Consider the following 19,470-nt stretch of genomic DNA (forward strand, 5'->3'; position numbering starts at 1 on the left):
CTGCTTCCGTTTCTGGGTTTGCTCCAGTGTTTAGGTTTTCTTAGCGGCCGCCCAAGATGAACCGATTCTTCGGGAAAGCGAAACCCAAGGCTCCGCCGCCCAGCTTGACTGACTGCATTGGCACGGTGGGCACTTAGACTTGCTAACTAGGCTCAGGAACCCTGACACCCCTTAACCCGTCCACCCCCGAGTTCGGCGTCTACTCCTGGTTCCCGGGCCCATTATACCTTAGCTCTCTCCACCCCACTTTCGTTCCTATTACCCAAGTCATTGCTGACGCCACAAACCAGGGACCCTAACCCATCATTGTTTAACCCTACTAGCGCCTCACCCCCTCTGGTACTCAGGGCCGCGTCCACTCTCCGTTAATTTACCTGATCACCTCGACCAGCCATAGGCCCAGACACCCTTCCCACCTCATCCAGCCCTACCCCTCCCTCCTCTTCCGTCCCTCATCCTTCTCCGACGTCAGGAATCTCGGCTTGATATCCTAGCTCAGTATATCTGCAACCCAATCCTGGATCTGTTACACAAAATTCAGAGAACTCTAGCTCCTGTCATTAGGCCACCACCTTCTATCCAAGTGAATAGCATTAGCTCTATAGCCCTAGCCGAGGTCCATTGGGCAGTAACTCATTTCACACTTTCTGATTGAGCCCTCTGCTGGCCTAGTCTCCAATTCTTGGGAAATTTCAACTCAGGCCAGTGATTCTCAAATTCTTTTTCTGCTCAAACGCTAGAGGACGCCCCTGGAATTTTAGAATCTAGGGCGGTGGAATACAGTTTAACACCCCCCCAACCCCGACCAGGATTTCTGAGAATCCCGCCTCCCCACAATTAGGAATCGCTGTTTTCAACCTTCACCATATGCTCTTCTTTGTTTTTCCTTTCTTCCTCTATACTCATTCGTCTCCTACCACTTTTCATGTCAATGTATTGCAATAACTACCACTGCCTTTGATGTTTTTCCACTCAAGGTGGACAGCAGAGCAGAATCCATTGACAAGAAGATTTCTCGGCTGGATGCTGAACTAGTGAAGTATAAGGATCAGATCAAGAAGATGAGGGAGGGACCTGCAAAGGTAAGGTAGACAGCTCCTGCAGAAGTTGTGACAGTTTGATTTGAGTACCTGTGGAAGTAGGGCCTGGTGGTAGGGCTGGTGAGAGATATAGAAGAGATGCTCACAGTCTGGTAAGAGGAAAACATACGTGATGGTGTGTCCTTCAGGGAGAAGAGTTTGCAGCCAGATATGAGAGAAAAACTGGGGCTTGACCTGGTGGAGAGAAGATATTGATCACACATCCAGAAACATGTATGTGGGAATTAGCATATTCTACTGAGAAGGTGGCAATCTGGACAGGCTGGGCCTGCTCAGCCTAATGAGTTGCTTGGCTGGTCAGGCTAGGTAAATATAATAGACTGGTTAAGGAATGGCATGTTGGGGAAAAGTACTAGTGTTCTATTAATACCATCACTACCTACTAGCTGTGACCTTTATAAAGTCACTTAATTTCTTACTTTCCTCTTCTGTTAGGAAGAAACATAGGGTGGTGTATGTAAGTGCATGGACTGTGAATTTGAGCTGCTTTTTTTCCCCTACCCCATCTCTGTAACTTATTAGGCATTTGAGCGCGAGCAAGTTATTTAGCATCACTGAACCTCAGTTTTCCAATCTGTAAAATGGGGATAATATCTGCTTTACAGCATGAGATTAAACAAGGTAATTCATGTGACCTACATAGCACTGTGTCTAGTACATAGAAACAGTCAGTAAATGTTAGGTATTATTATCATCTGTGAAGTAATAATACCTGCTTTTCCATCTTCATTGGAGGAGACAAAGTGACTTATGAAACAGTATAGAAAGCGAAGTGACCAGAGGATTTTCTCTGCCATCTTAGTTGGATGGCATGGAGTGAAGAGCGACCAGAGGCAGGACAGCCCACCTAGACTTGAGGAGATGAAAGCCTAAACCATGGTGGTAGTCATGAGAATGACATGAGAGAAATCAATTTGAAAGTGAGTTCTGAAAATCTAACACGATGACAGTGCATGAGGAGACAACAGAGAGAGGAAAGGTAAGGTTGGTGTAGTAGTTTTCAGCCTAGAGAAGTGAGAGACTGGTGGGGCCGTTATTAATCGTTTCCAAGGTGATAGCAGGTTGAAGAGTTTGGGCATGGTGAGTTTGAGTGGTTAGCAGACTGTCCAAATTTGGAATCTCTCTAAGGCACCTGAATATACAAAATTGGCCCACTTGGAGTAGAAATAATATGCCCTAGAAAAGGAAATGTACTGAGATGTGGGATGAAAAGACTGAGGTGAGTTGGAGCTTAGAGCCCGCTTTGGAGGTAAACAGTGTGGCAGCCACTGTGTCTACTGCTTTGAAGATGAGAGGAAGTAGGTATGTGAGTTTGAGGATATGGGAGGTTTCTTTTACCATTTGTATATTTGCTACTTCCTTTCATTAAAATCTATTTTTCTTCCTAGAATATGGTCAAGCAGAAAGCCTTGCGGGTTTTAAAGCAAAAGCGGATGTAAGTTATATAAGTATAATCTCCTTTCCTCTAACAGCTTTAATCAAAAGGGAAATGGTCTTCCATTGCTTTAGATTTTCATACCATTTTATAAAGGCTTCCCAAGTGGCATGGTAGTAAAGAACCCACCTGCCAGAGAGGTAGATGTAAGAGATGGGGTTTCAATCCCTGGGTTGGGAAGATCCCCTGGAGGAGGGCACAGCAACTCACTGCAGTATCCTTGTCTGGAGAATCCCAGGAACGGAGGAGTCTGGCAGGCTATAGTCCATAAGGTCACAAAGAGTCGGACACAGCTGAAGCAACTTAGCACGCATGTACCACTTTATAAGCATTCTTCAGTTAATTGCAAATTTCATTTACACATACAGTTAACTAGAATTTTCTCCCCCTGCATGTTCAGCAACATCTGTTGCACCACTCTCCATTTAAATAGAACTTTTTGCTGTGATGGGAGATGTTTTCTGTCTGTGCTCTTCAGTATAATGGCTGTTAGCCACGTGTGCCTATTGAGCACTTGAAATGTTGCTAGTGTGACTAAGGAACTCAAGGTCCAATTTTATTTAATTTTAACAATTTAAGTAGCCATGTATATCTAGTGGCTTCTGTATAGACTTCCCAGATTGGTAGAGTTTGATTCTCCCATTTATTTAATTAGAATGTGCCTTTTAAAATTTCATTTGTTTGCCTGTAAAATTGGGAAACTTGAATATTTGTTCCCTCCCATCAGAAGATTTAGCAGTCCTTAATTTGTTTTAAGTGACTATGTCCCAGTGTTTGAGCAGAAACCCAACATTATCTTTGGTTCTTAACCTTATGGGCTCTCCAGCTGATAAGACCCTCTGCAGGAGTGCAGAGGTCAGGTGGAATTAGCTGATAAAGAGCAGAAAGATTATTGGTATCTCTATTCTTGTTTACAAAATGACTTCTTATAAAACATCAGATATCATCTCACTCCTTTCAGATTAGACAGTTATAAAAAGAAAATTATGGTGCCTAGAGCAATGAGAGTGTATAGTAAAACTGTTACCTCCTAAATTGGTAGCATTGCAATTTTTTTATAAAAAAAAATTTTATAAAAAACAAATTTTTATTTATTTTTGGCTGCACTGGGTCTCTGTTACTTTGTGTGGGCTTTCTCTAGTTGTGGAGAGTGGGGGCTACTTTTCCGTGCAGTGCGTGGGGAATCTCATTGCAGTGGCTTCTCTTATTATAGAGCACAGGCTATGCAAAAGTAGGAAGTCAAGAAACACCTGGCGTAACAGGCAAATTTGGCCTTGGAGTACAGAATGAAGCAGGGCAAAGGCTAATAGAGTTTTGCCAAGAGAACGCACTGGTCATAGCAAACACACCCTTCCAACAACACAAGAGAAGACTCTACACATGGACATCACCAGATGCCCAACACCAAAATCAGATTGATTATATTCTTTGCAGCCAAAGATGGAGAAGCTATATACAGTCAGCAAAAACAAGACTGGGAGCTGACTGTGGCTCAGATCATGAACTCCTTATTGCCAATTTCAGACTTAAATTGAAGAAAATGGGGAATACTACTAGACCATTCAGGTATGACCTAAATCAAACCCCTTATTATGCAGTGGAAGTGAGAAATAGATTTAAGGGACTAGATCTGATAGGCAGAGTGCCTGATGGACTATGGACAGAGGTTCGTGACATTGTACAGGAGACAGGAATCAAGACCATCCTACAGAAAAAGAAATGCAGAAAAGCAAAATGGGTGTCTGAGGAGGCCTTACAAATAGCTGTGAGAAGAAGAGAAGTGAAAAGCAAAGGGGAAAAGGAAAGATATTCCCATTTGAATGCAGAGTACCAAAGAACAGCAAGGAGAGATAAGAAAGGCTTCCTCAGTGATCAATGCAAAGAAATAGAGGAAAACAATAGAATAGGAAAGACTAGAGATCTCTTCAAGAAAATTAGAGATACCAAGGGAACTTTTCTTGCAAAGATGGACTCAATAAAGGACAGAAATGGTATGGACCTGACAGAAGCAGAAGATATTAGGAAGAGATGGCAAGAATACACAGAAGAACTGTACAAAAAAGATCTTCATGACCCAGATATTCATGACGGTGTCATCACTCACCTAGAGCCAGACATCCTGGAATGTGAAGTCAAGTGGGCCTTAGGAAGCATCACTACGAACAAAGCTAGTGGAGGTGATGGAATTCCTGTTGAGCTATTTCAAATCCTAAAAGATGATGCTATGAAAGTGCTGCACTCGATATGCCAGCAAATCTGGAAAACTCAGCGGTGGCTACAGGACTGGAAAAGGTCAGTTTTCATTCCAATCCCAAAGAAAGGCAATGCCAAAGAATGCTCAAACTACTGGACAGCTGCACTCATCTCACACACTAGTAAGTGGAGTCGCTCAGTCGTGTCCGATTCTTTGCGACCCCATGGACTGTAGCCTACCAGGCTCCTCCATCCATGGGATTTTCCAGGCAAGAATACTGGAGTGGGTTGCCATTTCCTTCTCCAGGGGATCTTCCCAACCCAGGGATCAAACCCGGGTAGTCCGCATTGCAGACGCTTTACCATCTGAGCCACCAGGGAAGCCCCCACATGCTAGTAAAGTAGTAAAGTAATGCTCAAATTCTCCAAGCCAGGCTTTAGCAATACGTGAACTGTTAACTTCCAGATGTTCAAGCTGGTTTTAGAAAAGGCAGAGGAACCAGGGATCAAATTGCCAGCATCCGCTGGATCATCAAAAAAGCAAGAGAGTTCCAGAAAAACATCTATTTCTGCTTTATTGACTATGCCAAAGCCTTTGACTGTGTGGATCACAATAAACTGTGGAAAATTCTGAAAGAGATGGGAATACCAGTCCACCTGACCTGCCTCTTGAGAAACCTGTATACAGGTCAGGAAGCAAGTTAGAACTGGACATGGAACAACAGACTGGTTCCAATAGGACAAGGAGTACGTCAAGGCTGCATATCATGACCCTGCTTATTTAACTTACATGCAGAGTACTTCATGAGAAACACTGGGCTGGATGAAGCACAAGCTGGAATCAAGAGAAATATCAATAACCTCAGATATGCAGATGACATGACCCTTATGGCAGAAAGTGAAGAACTAAAGAGCCTCTTGGTAAAAGTGAAAGAGGAGAGTGAAAAAGTTGACTTAAAGCTCAACATTCAGAAAACTAAGATCATGGCATCCAGTCCCATCACTTCATGGCAAATAGATGGGGAAACAGTGGCTGACTTTATTTTTGGGGGCTCCAAAATCACTGCAGATGGTGAGTGCAGCCATGAAGTTAAAAGCTGCTTACTCCTTGGAAGGAAAGTTATGACCAACCTAGAGGGCATATTAAAAAGCAGAGACATTACTTTGCCGACAAAGGTCCGTCTAGTCAAGGCTATGGTTTTTCCAGTGGTCATGTATGGATGTGAGAGTTGGACTATAAAGAAAGCTGAGTGCAGAAGAATTGATGCTTTTGAACTGCGGTGTTGGAGAAGACTCTTGCGAGTCCCTTGGACTGCAAGGAGATCCAACCAGTCCATCCTATAGGAGATCAATCCTGGGTGTTCATTGGAAGGACTGATGTTGAAGCTGAAACTCCAGTACTTTGGCCACCTGATGTGAAGAGCAGACTCATTTGAAAAGACCCTGATGCTGGGAAAGATTGAGGGTGGGAGGAGAAGGGGAAGACAGAGGATGAGATGGTTGGATGGCATCACCGACTCAATGGACATGAGTTTGAGTAAACTCCGGGAGTTGGTGATGGACAGGGAGGCCTGGCGTGCTGTGGTTCATGGGGTCACAAAGAGTTGGACATGACTGAGCGACTGAACTGAACTGAACTGAACAGGCTCTAGGCATGAAGACTCAGTATACCGTTTCAGCTCACAGGTTCTAGAGCAATGGCTCAGTACTTGTTGTTCATGGGCTTAGTTGCTCCACAACATGTGGGATCTTCCCCGGGCCAGGCTTTGAACCCATGTCCCTGCATTGGCAGGTGGATTCTTATCCACTAGGCCTCCAGGTAAGTCCAGCATTGCAATTTTTAAGTAGCTTTTTTTTTTTTAATAAAAGAATACATGTTAATTGTGGAAACTTGACAAGCACATAAACATGAGTAGAAAAAGAGAAAATTCACCTAGATTGCTATTGCCAGAAATAACCACCTTTAAAATGCTAATTTCTTACAATTTCTTTCTCTGCTTGTGCATACATGGTATATGTACATATAATCTTTTAGAAGAAAACAAATGGCAGGTATTATATCAGTTATCCTTTTCTACTTAATGTTGTATCACAAGTATTTTTGTCCTTCTAAATATTCTTTGGAAACATTATATTTTTTAATGGTGTGATAATATTCCACCACCATTTGCCTGCATCATTGACCATTTTTCTTCTGGTTGAATGGTTAGATGGTTTTCAAATACTGTATAAAGACTATAGTGATGTAAGTCTTTGAGATAGTATTATCAAAAACTTCCATTTAAAAAAAAAATAATCGGAGTACCAGGCAATATATTAGGTTGGATAGATTACCTATTTATGGATACAAGATTAATAAAATACAATACCAGTCCTCAAGCAGTTCAGTCTACTGGAAAAAGTATCACTGTATATACGAAGAGCCTTAAATATAGTCTTGCTCCTTCCCCCTAAGAATTCCACTTGTGAGAATTTAGTGTTGGAAATAATCTAAAACATAAAAACATATATTAAGACTTCTTAGCAATGTAGAAAACAGCAGTAATAATGTTAAGTGGAAAACAGTGTTATAGTTAAAGTACATTCCAAGGAAGAAGACTGGAGGAACGTCAAATGATGTTTGAATTGTTTTTCTCATTTTTTCTGTATATTTGTTAAGGTTTGTTGTTGTCTTTAAGAAGATTCTCTTATCTAGCATTAAAGATACTTTCTTCCTGACGAGTTCTATCTGCCTCACATTACTGTTTTCATTTGACTCTGAAAAGGTACGAGCAACAGCGGGACAATCTGGCCCAACAGTCATTTAATATGGAGCAAGCCAACTACACCATCCAGTCACTGAAGGACACCAAGACCACGGTACTCCCAAAGCACTTTTTCCCACGGTTTTATTTTAGTTTTGTACTCCTGTGCTCTTTTTCGTATAGTTTTTAAAAGACAGTTTAACCATCATGGCTTCTTAAGAGATGGTATGTTCTCTTTCCTTTTTTTAGGTTGATGCTATGAAATTGGGAGTAAAGGAAATGAAGAAAGCATACAAGCAAGTGAAAATTGACCAGATTGAGGTGAGATGTGTACTGGTTTCTGTAAGAATGTACACTGGTTTCTCAAAGCATCCAGATGAATGTGTATGTGATGGGAAGAGCCCAGGAGAGGGACAGAATCTTGGGCCTCCTGTTTACTAATGGAGTAACCTTGGAAAAGAGCATCAAAGGTCCTCACTGTTAACCTAAGGATCTTAATACCACATACAGTTATTATGAGGGTGAAATAAATGAGCTGGTGTATCTAAACGCACAATGCCTGGCACATAATAAACACCCAGTTTCCTTTTACTATTAACTCATTTAATGATTTTTAGTCTGTTGCCTCAATTATAAAGTAGTGATGTTGCTGCTCATCTCCCAGGATTGTCCCAAGTGTTAATTGGGGACATAGATATAAAGTACTTATCATGGTTCCTGGTATACTATTGGTTTCCTTTTCTAGTAATTCTCTCTAGATTCCCTGCCCACTCCCACCCCCAGTTTTATTGAGATACACTTGATATATAATATAGTGTAAGTTGAAGGTGTACAGTGGGGTGATTTGAGATATATAGTGAAATGGTTACCACTGTAAGATTACCTCACATAATTACTATTATTTTTGCGGTGAGAATATTTTAGGTTTACTTTCCTAGCAACTTTCAAGTATTGTTAAATATAGCCACCATACTGTACTTTAGATCCCCAGAATTTAGTCATCTTCTTTTGTTAAGGTTTTATTTCATTTATAGTTATTATAAAATATTGACCGTGTTCCCTGTGTCATGCAATATATCCTTATAGCTTATTTATTTTATACATAGTAGTTTGTGCCTCTTGATCACCTCCCCCCAGCTCTTTAGGTTTTTAATAATAATGTCCCTAGAATTAGCATTTCTTTTTTGAGATCATGTTTTAGCTGGAGTGGTGAGCCCTAGGAGCTCGGCATCTTTTAACTCTGTCAGTTGAGCAGCCCAGATGGCAGACAGGATTAGCAGAGGGAGTGGTAATGGTCAGAGGAGAAGGCTTCTCTGCATATATGATAACAGTCTTTCCCCCTAAACACTAAATAGAATGTCTCTTTCTAAGAGGGCAGGGACTCAGTTTTGTTCACTATTGTATTCCCAAGTGCCCCAAATAGTGCCTGGCCTTCTGTTTATTTAATGGTTGGTGAACAAATGAAGGAGAGGCTATTCAGTGTGATAAAGCGGTTCTGCCCCATTTAATCAGGGTTTGTTAGTTGAGTTCTTAGTGTGCCTCCAGCATCTTACTGCTTCTGCACGGTGTTCCCTGATAGTTGCAGTCTTCAGTAAGTGAAGGCATTCCTCCCATCTTGCTGTTTTCCAGCACCCCTCCTTATACTGCTGGGACCCTGTCTAATCCTCCACCAATTTCTGCTTCCAAGAATTTAGGCTTAGTGATAGAGATTCACTGAGAAAAATGTTCTGAGTATGCTTGCCTTATTTGTATCATATTATTTGATAATCAAACACAATGAAACTGAATTTTATTTTCTACTTCCAGGGTTCCTTGTGTTTTAATTAGTGCTGTTTAATGAACAAAATAGAAATTTTGGTATTTCTGGTTTTCTGTATGTTTCTTCGTCTTTCACTTGTGGTTGTCTGGTGTCTCCCCACCTGGTTTTCCTTCTCCTGTCCCCTAATACAGTGGTCCCCAACCTTTTTGGCACCAGGGACCGGTTTTGTGGAAGACAGTTTTTCTACAGACTGGGGGGTGGGCAGTGGTTTCAGGATGATTTAAGCACATTTATTGTGCACTTTATTTCTATTATTATTACATTGTGATCTATAATGAAATAATTATACAGCTCACCATAATCAGAATCCATGGGAGCCCTGAGCTTGTTTCCCTGCAACTAGATGGTCCCATCTGGGGGTTTTGATATGAGTCTGCAAGCAATTGATCTATTATGGTCTCTGTGCAGTCAAACTTCTCTGGTAATGATACTCTGTATTTGAAGCCACTCGCCAGCCCTAGCATCACCACCTTAGCTCTACCTCAGATCATCAGGCATTAGATTCTCATAAGGAGCATGCAGCCTAGATCCCTTGCATGCACGGTTCACAGTAGGGTTCATGCTCCTATGAGAATCTAATGCTGCTGCCCCTGATGTAACAGGAGATGGAGCTCAGGCAATAAAGTGAGTGATGGGGAACAACTAAAAATACAGATGAAATGTCGCTCACTCATAGCTCACCTACTGTGAGGCCCAGTTCCTAACAGGCCATGGACCAGTACTAGTCTGTAGCCTGGGGGTTGGGGACCCCTGCCTTAATAGATTTGCCTGCATAATAGGTGGAGAGCCCCTTTCTTTCTTAACTTTTTTGATGTGTATGGGTGTGTGTCTTTGACTGGGCTGGATAGTTTGAATTCCATTTGTTTTCCTAAAATATTTTACTTGAAAAGCATTTTTATTGTTTTCTAGTACTCATTTTAAAACTCTGCCTTTACATGTGTGTTCTCCTATTTCTTTTTTATTTCCCAATTTCTGTGGTCCAGTCTAGTGCTTATGTTTGTTTTGTATTGCTTTTGTTTGTTTTTGCAGAATTGAACCTGCTAATTCTTTGTGATGATTTTTTTCCTGTGCCTATCCTGGAGTCTATTGCTAGAAATCCTACTCTTTCTAATAGGATTATTATATCCTATTAGATATAAAAAAATTTCAGATCACTCTGAAATTTTGGGTGACTTATATTGATATGTAAAAGTCTAAAATAAGTTCAACTTGATTAGTTAGGTTATTTTCACCCTCTTAATTATTGTTTCAGCCAGTGCTTCTCTGTGTAGCAGACTGTTAACAAGTAAATGCAATGTGGTAGTTTGGTACTTGGAAACAGAAAGCATTTTCTTTTTAAAAAAGTACTTTTCTCCATTTTATTTTCTATCCCTTACATGGAAAAACAAACCTCTAATTTGGGGGTGAGGAAGGAGTTTTTAAATGTTTTGCATTGCTCTAGAAATTCTGAAGAATAAACAGAATTTAGAGGTTCTGCTGATTTAGAACCTCTGCATTATCAGTAGGAGTCCACTCCCCTCTGTGTGGAATTTTCAGCATATGAAAAACAGATTGTTCTGCACATCCTTAACATAAGAGACAATATATAGTATTAAGTGTTTAGTGTTTGACACATATTATGACATACGTTATTACAATAAATCATTACCTATGAAGAATGGCTATTAATAACCTCATTTTATAGATGAGCAAATTAAGCCTAAGAGACATTACTTTCATTGAATATGAAATAAAACTTTTGAATATTGAATAAAATTTTAGCTTGGTTATATTTAACCACAGTCTACTCTTCTTACCATTATACTAACTGCCCTTTATTACACTATACCACTTCTCAAATGAGTTTTACATTCTTTGTGGCCCTTTAGAAGTTCCCTAGTTAAGTACAGATAGATTATTCCCAGATTTATGCCCTCGGTCAATTTTTTTCACCAGCCTTGTCTCAGCTATCAAGCCTATCCCGAATCCGCTTCTGTTTCGCCATGTAGGGTGGGCCCAGTACAACTTTTTGTACCATCCAGTTGTTTCTGCTACTGCTTCCTTACCCTCCACAGTGCAGCAGTTTTTGGCTGACTCGAGAAGCGTAATTTGCATGTCTCAGTTACCTTCTTTTCTCTTAACTTGAAGATTTTTGATAGTATAAATGTTGCTTGATTTCCTATTTCAAGCAAACTTTCTGTAAAGAGAGAGATGGGCATCTCTTCTTGGAATAGCAATTTGATTTTCCACAAAGCATCTTAAATTCAAATGCAAGATTACTAATTCTGTTCTTTATTTTTCAAGTTTACATTTTTACCACCAAAAATAGGGGAAGATTATGTGGTCCATAGCTTGTTTCTAAGATTCAGGGGAGAGAATAGAGACTGGGGTAGTTAGAGAAAAATGGTAAGAATTGAATAAAAATCTTGTCATATATATTTTTGTAGGATCTACAAGACCAGCTAGAGGATATGATGGAAGATGCAAATGAAATCCAAGAAGCACTGAGTCGTAGTTACGGCACCCCAGAATTAGATGAAGATGACCTCGAAGCAGGTAAGTTATAGGAAAAGCAACGTATATGTAGCCTAGTGTCTGAAAGGAACAACTGTCAGGGATCTTTTCTCCCAAGCATTAGAGAAAATTTCTATGAGGGTTCCCTGAAAGTTCGTCTGTGGTACTGGCTCTGGGCACAGAGCTTGGGCGGCAGCCACATCAGACCGGCATACCTCACCAACTCTGAGGTGGACAAGCTCTGAAGGAACATCCGGGCAAAGGCCTCTGCTGACCTGTGCTTGGTAACCAAACACTGTCATTCCCTGCCATTTTCCTTTTGATTTTTTTCTCTTCATTTTCCTGCTTGAGTCCTCTTCCTCAGAACAGTAAAGCTGATCAAGAAACAGTAGTTGGCAGATACTGATACTTAGTGTGCATCAGTTACTATATGCCAGGCCCTGTGTTAGATGCTGGGGATTCAGCATTGAAGAAAATAAACACCATCCCTGCACTCCTGAAGCTTCTCCTCTAGCAAGGGTAAGAAACTGCATGAGTTATAAGAGCACAGACTGATGGGAAGAAGTAGTATGGGGTACCATAGGAACATAGAGGAATCCAACCTAGTTGGGAGTCAAGGACAGGCATAGGACCCGAAGGATCAGCAGAGGCTAGCAAGATGAAATAGAAGGGGTTGTTAAGAAGCGGCCTCACAGAGAGTTGTTTAGAAACTGTTGCTGTAGTCCGTTTAAGACATAATGGTGCCTGAGACTAAGGCAGTGGCAGCAAAGACGGAGAAGTGGACATACTGAAGAAATTTTAGTAGGTTGAATGGACAGGACCTAATGATTGATTGGATGTGGAGAGAGGGAGATGTCAAAGATGTTTGTCAGTTTCTAGCATGAGTAACTGGATTTTCTGTTGGGTGATTGCCCTGTCCCATTACTACTATTTTATCTCCATGTTCTTGTTTTGACTATAACCTCCCCTGCCCCTTCTTGCCCCCGTACCGTGTTTATTTCTATTTTCTTATTTTTCATCTTGAGTTTCCTCTGATGAGTTTCTACTTGCTGTTGCTATTCCCCCTGGTCACTTCCAACTTTGCCATAGACTTACTTTTAAAGCCTGATCTCATGTCATGGTCACTCCCTATACAACAATCTCATGCCTTCTCTCACTGGCTGTTTTCAAGTTCATTAGTAAATGGGAAAGAATTTTTTACGTTTGTTATTGTCAGGATTTTCTAATTTGAATTGGCCTACTAATAACTATACAATCTTCTCATGAATACTAGGGACTTATAAACCTGTGGGAAATGGTTGTTTTGTTTATTTTAATTTTTGTTTTTCATGGACTTTTACCACCCCAGTTCCCTTGAAAATTGCTTATAATAGCCATCTTTTATTTTGAAAATAGAAATTAATAATCCCTTCTCTGCTTTTAAATTTTCATCTTTTTGCAAATAATTTGGCTGACTTTCTTAACATTAACTGCCAATTTTCTTTTTTTCTTTTTCTTAAATTATTTAATTTTTTTTTTTAATTAAAGAAATTTTTTTTGACTACACTGGGTCTTCATTGCCACACACAGGCTCTTTATTGATGAGTGCAGGTTTTCTCATTGTAGTGAACAGGAGCTACTCTGGTTGTGGCGCACAGGCTTCTCATTGTGGTGGCTTCTCATTGCCGGCCACATGGGCTCAGTGGTTGTGGTGCATTGGCTTAGTTGCCCTGCAGCGTGTGGAATCTTAGTTCCAAGACCAGGGATCAAACCCGTGTCCTCTGCATTGGCAGATGAATTTTTAACCACTGGGCCACCAGGGAAGTCATCCCTAGCCTCCAATTTTTTTTTTTTTAAACAGCCTCCGATTTTTTTGCTTACATTTTTTTGAAATGTTGACTGTTTCAACTTAGAGTTGGATGCACTGGGCGATGAGCTTTTAGCCGATGAAGACAGTTCTTATTTGGATGAAGCAGCAGCTGCGCCCGCAATTCCAGAAGGTGTTCCCACTGACACGAAGAACAAGGTGAAAGCTTTTTCTGTTTATATTTTCTATGCAAAATGGTAAAGACTTTATGCTTGATCATCAGCCTGGGAATCTAAAAGGTATTTAATAAGAACAAGGAAAGACTCTGTCATTATTTTGGGAACGCTTTAAAGCCCAATTTTCCTACATTGGACTGTGGTTAGTCTTCCCCTACTTTATCCCCCGTTCCTCCTTGAGCCTGGCGTTGTCTTAATCTTTTTCTACTGCCCATGCCATCCACACCACTCTGACCACTTCAAGGTGCCAGGTGCATAGGTTGTTTTTTCTCAGCATTCCTGAAATAGTTTTTATTAACACTACTTTTTAAATCCCTTGTAACAGGTTCCTGAAGCATGTATGTTATTTCCACATTTAGAAGATCACAGATTCCTGATTTAAATGCACTATTGAGCTATGGTTTCTGAATTGATAGTCACTGCCTGTGGGTGCATGCTTAGTCACTCAGTCATGTTTGACTCTTTGCGACCCCATGGACTATGGCCCACCAGGCTTCTCTGTCCATGGGATTCTCCAGGCAAGAATACTGGAGTGGATTGCCATTCCCTTCTCCAGGGGATCTTCCTGACCCAGGGTCTCCTGGGTCTCCTGCATTGCAGGCCAATTGTGTCTGAGCTACCAGGGACGCCCAGTCACTGCCTAGAAGTCTGTAGTGTATGATATGGCAGTGACTCCTGTCCTAGGGCACTGCTCCTTTGAGGATTGGTGAGGCTACAAAAGGTATTGGTTCACTTTTGGGACCAGAGTGAAAGTGGGAATCTGGAGGCATGTGCTCACTCCGCAGCCTTTACTCTGGACACTCCTTAACTCCTGGATACTCGCAGCCCCCTCTCTCCTTTCAAGGTTTACTCTTTAAGTTTCTCTCTCTCACTCTTCCCTTACTCTGCAGAGTAATCCCTTTTGATCCCTTCCATTTCTTTTCCTGGTTTATCACTTGCCACTTTACCTCTCTTAAAAAAAAGCTTGTTCTTATCTTATCAGTGAGATTTTTGTTTTCACTGATTAACCACTTGGAAATGAATTTTGACCACTAAATGTTTGAAATCAGTTTTTTTTAAGTCAGTCAGAAAATAGTGACACTGAACAATTCTTTCTTTTCACAGGATGGAGTCCTGGTGGATGAGTTTGGATTGCCACAGATCCCGGCTTCATAGACTTGCATCATTCAAGTACATCGTGTAAAATAAACACTTATTCTGGGATTGGGGAATATTTATCTTTCCAAGTTTGCCATAACAGATTTAGGTTTCTTTCCTTTCCTTGGAGGAAAAGTTAATTATGTTGCTTTTATTTTTTTTTCTGTTAAGAGACTCATTGCTTGGAGGAGGCTTTCTTTATACTAAATTTTTATTCCTTTTCTCTTATGAAAGACTAACTTACTTAAAATTATCATTGGATATGTCCATCTGAATTCCTTAATAATAATTTTGAAATAAAACCAAGGAAATGGAAATCTTTTAAATTCTGCGACAGCATATCTCCACAATCTCAAACTGACCTGATAAATTGATGGCAAAGATGAGATTGGTGGGACTGTCCATATTATGATTCAAAACCATTTTCTCTTGTGGTGTTATAGGTTGGTTAAAGTGATGGCCTTTTTTGGTGAGTTTTGTTGTGTCTTGTGAGTAAATCATTACTGTATCCAGTATTGGAATGGAATTATCACTACAGTATCATGGGTGGATATTTTGATTCTTTGGTTCCTTCAGTATTACAGCTGACTTATAATCAGTAATGAATATTTCTTGATATTTAATGTATAGGACATTTATTTATACTCAATAAATATTTTTCAAAAGGATATTATTTTAATAATACTACCTCAGCTTGAAACCTCCACTACAGAAACCAAATTTAATATAATTTTAATGTCAATTCAGCTTAAAAACTACAGAAATCAAATTTAACTGGCAGCATTGTGGTGCTGTGGTTGATCCCCAGCCTTTTTGACACCAGGGATTTGATGGAAGACAATTTTCCCATGGAGGCTGGGGTGCTGGGGTGGGGTGGTTTCAGGATGATTCAAGCGCCTTATGTTTATTGCGCATGTGTACTCAGTCGTGTCTGACTCTTTGCCACCCCATGAACTGCAACCCAACAGGCTCCTCTGTCTATGGAATTTTCCAGGCAAAGAATACTGGAATGGGCTGCCATTTCCTACTCCAGGGGATCTTCCACACCCAGGATTCGTACCCGAGTCTCTAGCATCTCCTGCATTGGCAGGTGGATTCTCTACCACTGCATCACCATTTATTGTGCACTTTATTTCTATTATTGGTACAGCAACTCCACTTCAGATGATCAAGCATTGGATCCCAGAGGTTGAGGACCCCTGGTGTAGAGGAAAGAGCAAGGAGCAATCCAGGCTTAGGCCCTGGGTCTGCATCTAATAACTACTAAGTAACCTACTCACACCTCTCACCTTCTATTTCCTTACTAGTAAAATCATGCTTACCTCACAAGGCTTTTGTGAGGAATAATTGAGGTAATTGTCTTGAGTACTTTGTTAACTGCCAGAGGTATTATTAACAGTTACTATGAGGAATTATTAATAATAAATTAATAATTATTAACTTTAAAAAACAGGGGTTGGGAGTTCCCTGGTAGTCCAGTGGTCAGCACTTGAAGCTTTCACTACCATAGCCCTTGATACAGTCCCTGGTCAGGGAACTAAGATCCTGTGCAGCCAAAAGAAAAAAACCCAGGGTCTTTGTTCCTTTCTTGGGAGGTGCCTGGAGTGCTGCAGCAAGTCCAAATTCCCGCCAGATTTCAGGGTCGTAAATGACCCATCCTCCCTTCTGCCAGCCTCGCTGGGGGCCTCACAATGTCACTTGCACCAGCCTTTCGTGTGTCAGCAAATCAATAAACATTTCTTGAACACCAGCTCCGCAGAGTATACCAACCCAAGGGATGCCAAGAACAGTCACAGCTCCTTTCTCACGACTTCACTGTCTAGTTATAGGTGAGAATGGAACACGGGTGTAACCCTTTCCCACCCCCACCAACCTCACACTTGCAGAAGCCTTCCAGTGGCACAAACATAACACTATTCATCATTACCTTCTTGAAACCTTCCTTGGCTTCCTGACAAGTTCTCACTCAGCCCTTTAAATATTTCTTCCATTGTTGTTCCTGTCTTGGACTTCTTAGTCTTCATAGTTTCCCAGAGATACCTCATGCCCATGATTTTAACTATTACCTATGAACTAATGACTCAAAATAACTCACTAACTTAGACCTCTTTCCTTATTATTTTCAATTCTGGGTATTCCTAATTAAATGTCCTACCACTACCTAGAACCTAACATCCAAGTTAAGTTCATTACCTTGAGCTTCACACTCAGCATTCCTGCTGTATTTTGTATCTTGCCAGTGTTAAATCTCTGACCCATATATTGCCAGTTTTAATGAGTGATATTTAGTCCTCCAGCTAGACTTCTTTAGTACATTGGATACCAGTGAACAATCATTCTATCAAATCACTCTTCCCTTGGCTTTTGTGATGGTACTCTCTCTGGTTCTCCTGTTCTGACTATTCCTTCCAAGACTCCTGTTTGAAATCCTCATCTCTCCAGCCCTGTAGTGTTCCTCAGGAGTCTAGCCTTTATCCACCATAATTCTTTGTCTGCTCACTTATATTTAATAATCTCAACTATTCTCATGGCTTAACTGTTGACTTAGAAGGCTATACAAATCTACACTTGTATCTCTGGTCTTGCCCCTGAGTTTCAGAATCCTATTTATATCCAGCTATTGCCTGACAGTTATTTGGATGTTCTAGAAGCCCACAGACACTTTACATTCAAATGGCCAAGACACCTATTGTCTTTCCCCTGAGACCTGACTCTCCTGTTTTCTGTGCCTCAGCTAATGGAACCATTACCCTCCATTATTCAAAACAGAAAGCTCTTGAGTTGTCCTTGATGCCTACATTCTGCCTCATCCTACATATTCAATTATAATTATTAAACCCTGCTTTTAATCCCTAAATGTTTCTCAAATCCAACCCCTCCTTTCCTCTCACAGCTGTCTTTAGCTTGGACACCCCTCACGTAGTCTTTCCAAATAAATGACCTGCTTTCTCCTCTTGCATACTTTCACTTCCTTGAGTCCATTCATCACTGATGAATGGACTGATTCATTCCATGTACTGATCTTTCTAAAATACAAATCTGACCATATCATTCTCTTACTTAAAGTCATGGTTCCGACACCTCCAACAAGACATAAAAAGCTGCCTGAGTTGGCCCCCATCTCTTTGTAATGGTTTATTTCATAGTCTCTTCAGAACAGGATTCTCTTTCATATAAAGCAGCAGTCCCCAACCTTTTTGGCACCAGAAACCAGTTTCATGGAAGACAATTTTTTTTTCCCATGGATGGCATGGAGTGGGGGGGATGATTCAAGTGCATTATATTTATTGTTCACTTTATTCCTATTGTTATTACATCAGCTCCACCCCAGAGGTTGGGGACCCCTGATTTAGAGAACTGCCTCCCCGATTGCAAATGAGTGATTATTGTGAAAATACCAATTAGAGTAGCCCTACTTGTATTTCTCTCCTATGGGAGTGGGCTTGTAACCAGGCTGTGCCTATTGAAGTTCATCTCCCAAATTTTAAATGGAAACTAGGGGAAATGCTTCCCTTTAAATATATCTATATCTATCTATCTATCTATATATATATATCAGTCTGATAAGTTTGAGATATTGAGTCTAGAGAGTAGCCAAGAGAGTAGCCAAGAGGCAGAATGAAAGAATCCTCATGGCACTCAGCCCTGACTTCTGATCCTTGACATTCTCAGATGGCTGCAAGTCCCTGCAGCTCTTCCGTTAGTTCTGTAAGCTGAGAATTCTGCCAACAAACCCCCTTTTCTGTTTAAACTGATTGGACATGGGTTCCTGTCACTTGCTAGTAAGAGTCCTGAAAATTTTCTCTGTAGCATCTGCTTGTTATGCTCTTAATAACTGTTTCTAGTTCCCCTGCATCTGCCATACAGTCATGATTCCCTGCCTCTGCTCATATAGTTTCCTCTCACTGGAGCTGTAAGTGAGCAATAGGCTCATGTGCCCTTGGCACAGAAAGTCAAATTGACAGCAGGTATTGGCAGCAAAATCAGGGTTTATTGCAGGGCCAAGCAAGGGAGTGGGATACAAGCTTCAGGTCCACTCCAGGTTGATCTTTGAGTTCCTTTTTAAACAAGAAGAACAAAGAAGCTGGGGTTAGTCATCATTTGGTGACAATTTTTTGGCTGTGGTGCACAGCATGTGAGATATAGGAAGCATGATCTTAAGCGCTGGACCACCAGGGAAGTCCCTTGTGACAGGTCTTAACTGTAGTTTGAAAAGTCAGGATACCTATGGTTTATGAGTCTCTGATCTGGTGGTCCATGACCCGGGGGTGGGTGTGGGGGCAGTGGGGTCTATTAGCTCATTTTGCCCTGGAAAAACAACCTGAGTCTGTATGTTAATGATGTTATCGACAACATCAATTTTAGTCATCTGACTCTGGTTGAATAGTGTTCAGTTAGCACAGGATTGAGGTCAGAGGGAGCAATACAGAAACAAGGTTTTGGATAGAGAGGTTAATCATAAACTTAGTAGGGGAACTGGACTCAGTTTCAGAGGTTCCTTAACACCTTTGTCATTCTGCTAATTCT

At 40.9% G+C, this 19,470-nt stretch overlaps 1 protein-coding gene across 8 annotated transcripts; it reads left to right on the top strand.

The window, feature by feature from the left end:
- Positions 1-2: 2 nt before the first annotated feature.
- On the top strand, positions 3-15,611 carry CHMP5 (charged multivesicular body protein 5). 8 transcript variants are annotated; one of them, XM_081518799.1, is made up of 11 exons: positions 3-125; positions 978-1,082; positions 1,229-1,406; positions 1,623-1,721; positions 1,836-2,079; positions 2,489-2,535; positions 7,494-7,587; positions 7,722-7,793; positions 11,718-11,826; positions 13,677-13,789; positions 14,911-15,611. In XM_081518799.1, exons 5-11 carry the CDS (start codon positions 2,044-2,046, stop codon positions 14,959-14,961), a joined length of 522 nt encoding a protein of 173 aa, XP_081374925.1. In that variant the 5' UTR covers positions 3-125; positions 978-1,082; positions 1,229-1,406; positions 1,623-1,721; positions 1,836-2,043; the 3' UTR covers positions 14,962-15,611. The 8 variants fall into 8 exon arrangements, with proteins under 8 accessions (XP_081374925.1, XP_081374935.1, XP_081374965.1 ...); XM_081518809.1 differs by having other exon boundaries at positions 1,229-1,313; XM_081518848.1 differs by lacking the exon at positions 3-125 and adding an exon at positions 342-583.
- Positions 15,612-19,470: the final 3,859 nt, after the last annotated feature.

The sequence above is a fragment of the Giraffa tippelskirchi genome, chromosome 1 (assembly GCF_054371585.1).
Source record: "Giraffa tippelskirchi isolate mGirTip1 chromosome 1, T2T-mGirTip1v1.2.pri, whole genome shotgun sequence".
NCBI lineage: Eukaryota > Metazoa > Chordata > Mammalia > Artiodactyla > Giraffidae > Giraffa > Giraffa tippelskirchi.